This window comes from Cnephaeus nilssonii (assembly GCF_951640355.1).
Source record: "Cnephaeus nilssonii genome assembly, chromosome: 2".
In the NCBI taxonomy this organism is placed as follows: Eukaryota; Metazoa; Chordata; class Mammalia; order Chiroptera; family Vespertilionidae; genus Cnephaeus; species Cnephaeus nilssonii.
Window position 1 is genome coordinate 75,513,323 of NC_137073.1, and position 11,409 is coordinate 75,524,731.

Below are 11,409 nucleotides of genomic sequence, written 5' to 3' on the forward strand. Positions count from 1 at the left end.
CAGTAAATATCAACACAAAGCATATTATTATTGTAGATCATGCAGGGAGAACAAAGGGTAAATTATTTAACTGCAGCAGTGTTTGACTACATTTTGTGCAGTCATTTTCAGCATCCACCATTTCTTCTTTTCAGTCGGGTCAAGTTTCTAAGCTTTCTAAATTTCCATTTTCCGGCTAATGAAAAGAAAATAGGATTCTACTGAGTCTCCTATCTACCTACTCCAGGACTTCTGTGAAGATCAAATGAGATGAGGCACAGGAAAATGCTTCACAGACATTTGGTTAAAGTGTGAAATGTTTGCACCTGGCTATAAAGCAAGTTGTGTTCCTGGGCTGAAGAAACTGCAAGGAGGCTAGTCGCTAGGGAGAGGAAGCCGGGCCTTGCTACGTGATGTCATTACTTGGCACCCACAGCCACCGTTTCCAGGCTGGGCTGGGCTGTGGGCCGCATTTTGCACCATGGGGTCTCGGCAGTATCAGCTGTGATTTGGTGGGCTGTCGCTCTGGGGTGGGTGGCAGGGCCTGTGTTCCTCTTGGGGGAAGCCGAGTGTTGTTTTCTTGGCGCCAGGTCCGCCCTGCCATTTCTCTGTAAATGGCAAGTGTGTGTCATAGCAGCCCCTGTATTGGGCGTCTGCCCCCTGGTGGTCAGTGTGCATTATAGCGACTGGTCGGACAGTTGGAGGGACACTTAGCATATTAGCCTTTTATATATATAGACTAGAAGCCTAATGCATGAAGATTCGTGCTAGAATGGGCTTTCCTTTCCCTGACTGCCAGCACTGCCTTTCCACTCTGGCCCAGCCCCTTTCCGCTCAGGCCCCAGAGCTGCCTCTCTCTGCTTGGGAGTTCCCTCTTTCCGCTCCAGTCCCGCCTTCCCACGCTGCCCAGAGGCCCTGAGAGACCAGGGGTGGGGCAGAATCCCACCTGCCCCATCACTCGGCACCTGTGTATGCAAATTAACTACCACCTTTGTTGGGTTGATTTGCATATCACTCTTGATTGGCTGGTGGCATAGCAGAGGTATGGTCATTTTACATATTTGTCTATTATTAGGTAAGATTACCCAGCACCAACTGACAAAAATGTACTTTAAATCTGAGATATAGGTGAAAACATACTGAGCCTCCACATTGATGAGTATATAAGGTGTATTGTATATGGTCAGGGCATAATATGAATAAAATCCATTGTTTCTAATTTTAGTTGTTTAGAGAACTGACAGATGGCATTTGGTGCCTTGCCCTTCTTCCAATGCAAGTGAGGAGGGGTTAGCACACTGAGTAGCCAGGTCTGTTTCATTTCCATTACCAGGCTTCTTTTGGTCATGGGACTGAGCCCAAAGGGTGCCTAACCCTGCCAGATTCCCTAGGTGCTCCTCACTCTGTTCAGTAACAAGCATTTATTGAAGATTTGGTAGACAGTATGCCGAATGACTTTCATATGTTATCTCTCGTAATCCTCACTACAACTTAATAAGCCAAAGGTGCTCGTTTTATAAATGTACAAACAGACTTAGAATTTAAGAATCTTGCTTAAGAGCTAGGACTTCAGAGTCCCCCTTTCCCCCCCAGGTCTGCCAGGAAATATGTGAAGTACTAGAGTATAAAAATGAATATAACACAGACCCTGTCTTCAAGGAGCTTATAGTTTAATGGAAACAGATATATTAACACGTAATTTTATTTTAGTGTGATAAGTGCCTTGGCAGAAATATGAGCACAGAAGGTATGGGAGCCTAGAGGAGGGTCATTACTTGAGTTAAAGGTTTAGGAAGGCATCTTGGAGGAAGTGGTGTTCAAGTTAAGACTTGATGGTTTAGCTACAGTGAACCTAGCTTTTGGGGCATATTATCAGACTGCCCTAGAACTAAGAGTGGAGGACCCAAGGACAGTCAGGCCCAGAATATTTCTGGTAGGTGTTTGCCAGTTCACCCCTGCCTAGCCCATTCATTGTAGATATTTCTAAGCTCTAACCTTTCGGAGTGATAAACAATAACCAAGTTCACAAACAAACCCAAACAAAAAAACTTGGATGTATAGACCCAAATGTTGTTAATCTAATCAGTTAAGTATCTGGTTTCTTGAAAAGTACCATTTTTAAAAGTTTTGAAGTATCAAGTGCCAAATAAATGGTTGTTAAATAAGTGAATGGATAAGAGAAATGATATACAACAGGGGTCAACAAATATTTTCTGTTAAGGACCAGGTAATAAATGTTTTAGTCTTCATGGCCATATAGTTTCTGTTGCAACTATTTGATCCTGTTGTAGCACAAAAGCAACCATAGATGTTAAGTGAACAAGTGGGTATCACTGTGCTCTAATAAAACTTTATTTATGTAAATAAGGTGGCAGGTCAAATTTGGTTTTGGGCTGCAGTTTACCAATTCATAATATACAACAGTCAATACTTGACCAAAGTTACAATTTGCTCCTTATAAAATGTACTAGGGGCCCAGTGCACAAATTCATGCACCTTGAAAGGAACTGTGGGCCGTGAGGCTGCAGTAGGCACAAGGGCGGGTCTGGGCCCATCCTCCACACCCCTGCCTGGCCCCTCCTGCCACAGCCCCCGGTCCTCTGTCTGCCGGCAGCCCTGCTCCTGCCACCACTGCTCCCATGCACTGACAGTGCTGGCCCTGCTCGCACCGCTGATGGCGTGGAGCGATTGGGGCCGGTGCCAGCAGTGGGTGTGAGTGGGGCCAGCGCCGTCAGTGGGTTCGAGCAGCGGCTGCTGCCTTGACCACCCCTCAGGAACAGGGGGAGGTGGAGAAGCCCTCAGGGGCGATCAGGGCTGTCAGCTGCCACTCCACCTGCTGATGGCGCTGAGTGATTGAGACCAACGCTGGGCACTGGCAGCGGGTACAAGCGGCAACTCCGGTGGTAGCTGCGGGTGTGAGCAGGGCCAGCACCGGCAGTATGTGCAAGTGCCAGGCGGGACCACGGCATGCAGGAGCAAAGAATTTTCAGTAACCACCAGAGCCTCACCCCAATGACAGCAGCTGGCGCCCCACCTTGGTCTGGCGCCCCGCTCACCTGCTCCACCATCTCGCTGCAGCCAACGCCCGCCATGTTCCGCACACACCCCCTGGTGGTCAGCACACATCATAGCGACCGGTTGTTCCAATTATTCCACCATTTGGTCTATTTGCATATTAGCCTTTTTATTATATAATATAGTTTTTAAATTCTGTGCTTAATTATATACAGGTAACATATCTGGGGAAGGAGCTTTTAAAGTGTGCTTCTGAAGAAGTACCCATACCTCCAGAACCAAACTTGGTACCTCAGCAACATCAACCTTATCTTCCAGGTATGTGCAGACCCACACCCATTTCTTAGTTATGAGAACAACACACACAAACCTACTGGGAAAGCACTCCTCTTTTTTATTTTTGTCTTCTTTTTCTTTCGGGTGAAATTTGCATAACATTCAAATGACCATTTTTAAATGAACAAGTCATACACAGTGCATTTAGTACATACACAATGTTGTACAGTCACCACCTCTGTGTAGTTCCAACACTTTCATCACCCCAAAAAGAAACCCCATACCATTCAGCAGTTACTCCCCATTCTCCAGTTTCCCCATCCCTGGGGTCTACCAGTCTGCTTTCTGTCTATATGGATTTACCTATTCTGAATATATCAGAGAGAAGAAGGGATGGGGGAGGAGAGAGAGAGAAAGAGAGGGAGAGAAGAGAGAGAAACATCAAGGTGAGAGACATATCAATTGGTTGCCTCCTGCACACGCCTGGATTGGGATGGGGATAGACCTGCAACCCAGGCACATGCCCCTGGCAGGGGCAAGCCGACACTCTAGCTACTGAGCCATGCTATATCTTTTTGTGAAACAGCCAAACTGTTTTCTACAGCAACTGAACCATTTTACATTCCCAACTGCAATGTACAAGGCTTCCAATTTCTCCATGTCCTCACCAACACTTGCTATTTTCTGTTTGTTTATAGCACTCCATTTTTAACCACAAACTGATTCTAGGATAATTAAAGAAATGATAGCCTCTGCTCACAATTTCGTTCTCTTTTCTTTGGGTAGATTTTTTTTTAATGTCATGATTTGGTTAGTTTTTCATATTTTCTAAAAATATACTAAAATAAATCTTTGCTTATTAGTGTAAAAAATTCGATTTATCTGATGAAATAAACCTTAGCCTGAGAAAACTGAAAAGAATGTAGTCTTCACCAATTAGCTGCAGATTTTGAAATGATCTTAAAGTGGCAGCACACATTTTTGGAAAACTTAACTAATGTTAAGTTACCCTTCTCTGCTATAGTATTTCCTACCCCCCCTAACCCCCCAACCCCCATCCCCGTCTCTGCCCTAGACTAGTTGGGGACAATGTAGACAGAGAAGAGGTACAAATCAGAAGATAATAATACTGAAATAACCAGAGACATGAACCAAACAGGGATTACTATCACTGTTGTATCGTAAATCAGCAAATGAGATACAAGATGCCTTAATGAGCCAATTAATTAGGAGTCGTTTATTGTGCAGCTTCTTTGTTTGCAGATATTACAAAGGGCTCTGTGTGAGTTATTGTTACAGACAGTTGTAACCTTGAATACATAATGAGTTAGTACTTGGCATAAGAATATGGGAATTATTATCAGTATTAGTCCATATCAGTCTATTACATTGGATGGCTAGCTTGCAAGGTTAGACAGTTAAGTTTATCTTTTTTCTATTATTTGAACTAAAAACAAAGTCATTTTAGAGAATAAGAGACTGTCTTAAAGTGACAGAGTTTATAATGACAGAGTTTACAGGACAAGGGATTATCTAACAATAGCAGAGAATTTCAAACAGCAGTTTTTTATACAAGATGGAGGTTACTATGCTTCGTCACCACGGCCCTAACCAGGGCGCTCTAGGGATTTTCCTTTCCTTACAACAAACCCCAATAATTCAAAGTACTTTCCTCTCCTAACTTGATACCTAATCCACCCTAACTTCTGAGGGTCCTCCTTTGTCTCCAAAACTGGTTTCAGAATAGGATGCATTTCCCCCAATTTTCTGAAGACAGCTTCAGAAGTGCTTATTATCATTTGGGAGAAACAGACTTGATAAAACAGCCATTGTGGTGAAATTAAAAGCCTTAAGAAACGAAAAGGAGTTTGTGTAGTAATTTATGGTATTTGGTTCCTATAACCCTGACTGCAGATCTATCTAATCAAATCTTGGCGTAGGGTTCAGGAACCTGAATTTTAAAAAGTGATTCTTATGTAGTCAGCCTGACCTATTACTCTAAACCTATTACTTTGAATGACTAGTAGAATCTGATTACTTATGCAGATAATAATTGGAAAACTTGATACATTCATCCTTTATTTTGATTCAAAAGCACACCCGATCTAGTGCTCACAGGCGCCCTCCCTCTCTCTCTCTCTCTCTCTCTCTCTCTCTCGCTCTCTCGCTCTCTCGCTCTCTCGCTCTCTCGCTCTCTCTCTGTCTCTCTCTCTTACACACACACACACACACACACACACACACACACACACACACACACACATTGAAGGAAAGCCAAGTAAACTCTTTCTCCTAGATTCTAACCTCGAAGCAGAACTGTAGGTCTTCTTTATACACAAAGGTTATCTGCTCCTCAGATTTTCCAGTGACACGTGTTAGGTCCATGCCAACAGGAGCCAGGCCAAGAGACATGAGAGTTTAAGAAATTTTATTATATTCTCTCACAGTGGGCTGAGACTATTGTGTCAGTGTCAGGGTAACAGAATTTACCAGGCGACCGAAAAAACACACAGGGAGTACTCAGAGGTCCAGGATGATAAACCCATTTATTTTCAAATGTACTAGTACAGTGACTCAGGGAGTCAGTTCTCCAAATCCTGAGCGAGTGAATATGGAGGAAGCTTTCCCTTTATACCCTTTGGCTTCTTTGTTTTCTGTCTGTTTCCTAACTACCAGGCTTTTGTGGTGGGCTCCCACAGCCCCTCCCGAGTCAGTTAGAATGGGGGAGTTAGATGGTATCTAAGTGCCTGGTCTGGGTGGTGTCAGTGACCTCCCCTGTAGCTAAACTGTTACATTCTTTGTTTATGGCCCCTCTGTAAATTGGGAGTAATTAGGAAAACAGGTTTTGCTAGACCAGATTGTGGAGAAAGGGACAGTAACTTAAAATATAGGCTATCAAGAATGTACATTAGGTTACTGGCACAGATTCAGATCGCTAGCGCCACCACCCCCTGCCCCCCACATGTCTTATATTCCCCCTCATCAGCACGGAGGGAGTGTTTATGTTCTCTTATATATGGACTGGGTCAGGGTTGCACCAGCCAGCTGGGTAGCTGCCTAAACAATAGGAAGTCCTTGGAAGATAACACAACTCAGGCAGAGGGGAGCGCCTGAGTCAGCTGGGGAGTGTATCTTATCTTCTGCAGGTGCAGGGTGTTTGCTTGAAGCTATGGGGAAAAATTTATAACAATATATTTCAGAAAGCATGTCCAAACAGAATAGGCCAAGGGTAGTACATCCTAAAATAGGCATGCATTTCCACCCCCCAGCCATGCATCTCCTTCCTCACAGAGACCACAATTCCCTGCTAAGTGAGCATGAAATTAAAAAAATGATTTCTCAACTGCTGTTTCTGTTACTGACAATATAAACAGTTTCTTGTTACTAAATTCTGAACTATCTTTCCTTTAGATATTTTAAAAAATATTAATGCTAATTTGAGAACTGTGGAAGTACCAGAACCCACTTCTTACTACCTTCATCTGGGAATAGGAATCTACAGGCAGGTCCCTGCTGATATTCTGTAGGCTGCTGTTAGAGTTTTGTTTGAACCTTCTTGATTTAGGATTCTTTTGTACTTACTTTTTGTGGTACCGTATGAAAGATGAGACAGAGGGCCGAAAACCAGGACTACAGGCTTTATTAGAGGAGAAGGACCCTGCCTGGCTGTCTCAAAAGGGGAGAGTAGCAACATGTGCAGAGGGGAACACGCCTTTTGAGGGGAGGAATGGGAAGGGATGGGCTTAGGGTACTCGGCATGCGCTGATTGGTGGTTTCATATAAGGCACATGATTAGGCACTTAGGTACTTAGGGTATTTGGCAGGTGCTGATTGGTGGTTCAATGTATAGTCCATATAAGGTGCCTAGTTAGATGCTCAGGAATGTCCAGGCCGCAGGTGCAGGTTACGTCATACTCCGTCCATCAGTTGGGGAAAGGGAGGATCTATCACCTTACAAAAATCCAAAGACATGGCAAGTTAGAAAAGTGTAAACTCTTTCATGGGGGCTTAACATCATTTGTTCATTTGAAAATAGAACATGCTTTTTCAGGAAAAAACAGACTCCTTTTGCAATGATAACCATGAACATCTACTTAGCTTTGTGACAAAGAATTTTTCCACCGGGGGCACTTAAAAACATAAAAATAGTCCTTGACTTACTGATAATCTGTTATAAAAAGTGACTTTAAAGAGTTTTCATCATTTCAGTGCTGTTATTGTGCTTCATTTCTCTGTAAAAGTATAAGTAATAGAGCACAGACATACACAGGTGCTTCTGTTTTATGTGGTTAAGAACTTCTTAAACCGTAAACACCCAAGGAAGATGGGTGTTTGATAACAGCAGAGGGTTTATTTCAGCTCCTATTTACAACTCTTAATTGTTTTTCATTATTTTCATCATGTTTTTCATACTGGTTTTATGATTAATACTCCTTTGACCTAATTCATAAAGTGGAGAAAAGGGAAGAAAACTAGCTCTCTGTTGAGTATCTACCATGTTCCTGGCCCTCTACCAGATGCTTTCACATTTACATACGTTAGGCCATTTAGGAGCTCCTTTTCAGCAGAACTCCAGGGTTCGTGCTTGTACAACAAAGACACAAAAACCTGCAAATTTACATATAAAATCAAGTACCTCAAATCCAATTCAGTTTAAGGAACCACCTATTAAATTTCATTTTTCCCCAAAGGATGAGGGCTGACAAAGTTTTAAACTTCAAAATATAAAATTCAACTTTATTTCTTGATTCCAGTACAACTTCAATTTCACAGTTGACTTTTGATCTTATTAATGTGAATCAATATCAAATTATAATTTAGTTTTAAATATCAAATCATAGCCCTGGCCAGGTAGCTCAGTTGGTTAGAGTGTCATCCCAATATGCCAAGGTTGTGGGTTTGATCCACAGTCAGGGCACTTACAAGAATTAACCAATGAATGCATAAATAAGTGAAACACACAAATCAACCTCTCTCTCTCTCTCTCTCTCTCTCTCTCCCTCTCCCTCTCCCTCTCCCTCTCCCTCTCTCCCTCTCTCCCCCTCTCTCTCTCCCTCTCCCTCTCCTTCTCTTTCTCTCCTTTTGCCCCATCCCTCCCTTTTCCTCCCTCCTTCCTTTCCTCTGTCTCTAAAAAAAAAAAAAAATCAATAAACAAAGAAAAATTTTTAATTAAATATCAAATCATGTAGTACTCTACTACCATATTTATCCATTAGGATCCCTTTCTTTTTAAAAGGCATTGAACTTTTATTTAAGTAGCCATAATAGAATGTTTCCCTTAGTACAACTAGATATCCTATCTAATAAAAGAGTAATATGCAAATTGACCATCACGCCAACACACAAGATGTCCACCCCCATGTGGTCAAAGATGGCTGCCACAAGATGGCTGGCAGTGGAGGGCAGTTGGGAGGGACCAGGCCTGCAAGGGAGGGCAGTTGGGGGCGATCAGGCCTGCATGGGAGGGCAGTTAGGGGTGACCCAGCCTGCAGGGGAGGGCAGTTGGGAGGGACAAGGCCTGCAGGGGAGAGCAGTTGGGGGCGGCCAGGCCTGCAGGGGAGAGCAGTTATGAACAGAGCTCTTGGACTACATGGTCTGTCTAACTGAAATTGCCTGGCAAAGGTCACACCCATATTGGTGCTGTGGACTAAGATTCAATTTGCTGAATGATATAGAGCTCATATAGCCCTCTGAGAAAGGACTTTCTGAGACTGTCAGGGAGGATGAAGAAGCCAGTTTCAGGATGAATGACTCAGACTGCAAACAGGCTTCTTTCTCCGAAGATCAGCCAACGCTGATTTACAGCTTATCTTGGGTATAGAAAATGGAGTGAAGAGTTATGTGGTCAGAAAGCCTATTATGTGTGCTCGTAGACTTGACGAGGGTCTGAGATTTGCAATAAATTTAAATCTTATTTTTAAAGGCAGATTTTAATTTGTTGACACTTATTTAAATAGGAACTTCCAGCAAGTCAATGCCAAGTATCCCACATTATCTACAAATAAATGAAATATTATTAATCAGCGATCAAGAATTTCTCCCATGCCATATAATGGATCAGCATTGGAAGTTCTATGTGGAGTGTGAGGAGCTAACATTCTAAAGCCTTGTTTTCTTAATAATGTATTAGGTATTTGTTCATATTATTAACTAACATTCATACTTCATCTTTGTGGTCTGGTGGGCCTATTTTAATACACACTTAAGATGTGTGTTTACTGTTGTAAGAAAAAAACATAACTTCAACTACTGAAGTAAGATTAATACTTTTTTACCATTCAAATAAAGGCATTTAAAAAAAAATTTTATTGTTCAAAGTATTACATAGGCCCCCTTCCCCCCCATTAACCTCTTCCAGCCTGCTCCTGTCCGCCCCACCCCCAGGCCCTCACCACCCCATTGTCTGTGCCCATAGGTTATGCATATATGCATACAAGTTTACTGGTTGATCTCTTCCCATCTACCCTCCCCTGCCTTCCCTCTGAGGTTCAACTGTCTGTTCATGCTTCTATGTCTCTGGGTCTATATTTGCTCATCAATTCAAATAAAGGCATTTTTGAAGTAAACCATATTGACTCTCTGGCTTTCTTTTTACCAACATAACTTTAAAACTAATCTTTTTATCAACACCTCTACCTTTGTATAAATAATAGTTATTCCTTAATGGAAATAAGGATACAAGCAAGAGTGGTCATTGGAAAGAAAAAAAAAGGCCTGGCTAAAGTGAATCTACTTCAAATAAGAAGTCAAGTCCCAATACCTTTCCCCATTTACTTTGAAATTTATCTCAAAATAAAAATTTGAAATTATTAAAGAGATTTAAGTTTTGTAAAATTTAGCGTAGATAGAATTGTAACTGTGTGAGTCTTAGAACAAAAACATGAATCAAGTGTTGATTTGGGGCTGATTATTTTAACTAGGATGTAATTCATCTTTGACTTTTGCTACATTTTCATGAAGGTTTTTTTAAAGAGATATATTCAAGAGCATTGTAAGTTTTCTCAAGGGTCTGTCTTAATCCTTTGATAACCATATTATTCTTCACTTATTCATCATCAGCCCAGACTCCCAAATAAACTTCACTTATTTGTCATCATCCCAGACTCCCAAATAAACTCTGTGGCCTAATTATATCCCTTCTCTCTCATTTGAGAAGTCAAAATTGCAATTAAAATTACTCTAGCAGTGCTAGAATTTTGAGGGAAGGTGGAGAGGAGATAGGATGGTGTTTTTTATATTTCTTATTTTAAGTGTATAGAATTTTAAATATCTTTATCATTAGCAGTTACCTGTGAGGAGAAAAGTTAATGGGGATCTAAGGGGAAAGAAAGAGTTTTAACTACATGGACCCTTTGGCAAATTTTGAATGGGTTCTATGTGTGCTTTCTATTCAGATACAAATTTTAAGTTTCTGAAAAGAAAGCACCTGGAAGATTTACCTATTACTAAAAGTATAAAGACACTAGAGGCCCATTGCACGAAGAGATTCGTGCAATAGGCCTTCCTTCCTTTGGCTTCCAGCACTGGTTTTCCTCTGGCACCTGGGACTCAGGCCTTCACTCTGGCCAGAGTCTGCTGCCTTTGTCTTTGCTGCAGGCTCTGGCAAGAGTCTGCTGCCTTCGTCTTTGCTGCAGGCTCCAGCCAGAGTCTGCCATCTTTATCTTCGCTGCAGACTCCGGAGTCTGCAGTCTTCGTCTTCGCTGCAGCTGGAGTGCTGCTCCTGTAGATCCCTTCGCGCCCCCCCTCCCTCTTATAGCAGGCATCCTGCCCTGCCCAGCCACTCCGCGCCTGGAGCAGCTGGGTGGCTGCCATTTTTGTCCTTCTGATTTGCATATTCCCTCCTGATAGGCTGGTGGGCATAGCAGAGTGATGGTCAATTTGCATGTTTCTCTTTTATTTATGTAGATAGTAGATAATTTTATTTTTCTTCCTTTGAGAGTCCATTGAAAATGTTCAGTATAGAATAACCCTTCAAGTTGTAATGTTTGAGAACTGAAAAGAGTTTCATTAGCCTATATAATAAAAGGCTAATATGCAAATCGACTGAATGGTGTAACGACTAGTCGCTATGATACACACTGACCACCAGGTCAACACAGGAGCTGCCCTCTGATGGTCAGTGTGCTCCCATAGGGGGAG

General features: G+C 42.2%; 1 protein-coding gene across 1 annotated transcript in view; it reads left to right on the plus strand.

Annotated features, from left to right (window-relative positions):
* ANKRD31 (ankyrin repeat domain 31) overlaps window positions 1-10,669 on the plus strand; it is a 115,673-nt gene extending 105,004 nt beyond the window's left edge. Inside the window, exons 24-25 of the mRNA XM_079784874.1 lie at window positions 3,210-3,312; window positions 9,228-10,669. Of these exons, the coding sequence (XP_079641000.1) occupies window positions 3,210-3,312; window positions 9,228-9,373 (249 nt within the window). The 3' untranslated portion in view covers window positions 9,374-10,669. The remainder of the gene's footprint in view (window positions 1-3,209; window positions 3,313-9,227) is intronic.
* Window positions 10,670-11,409: the final 740 nt, after the last annotated feature.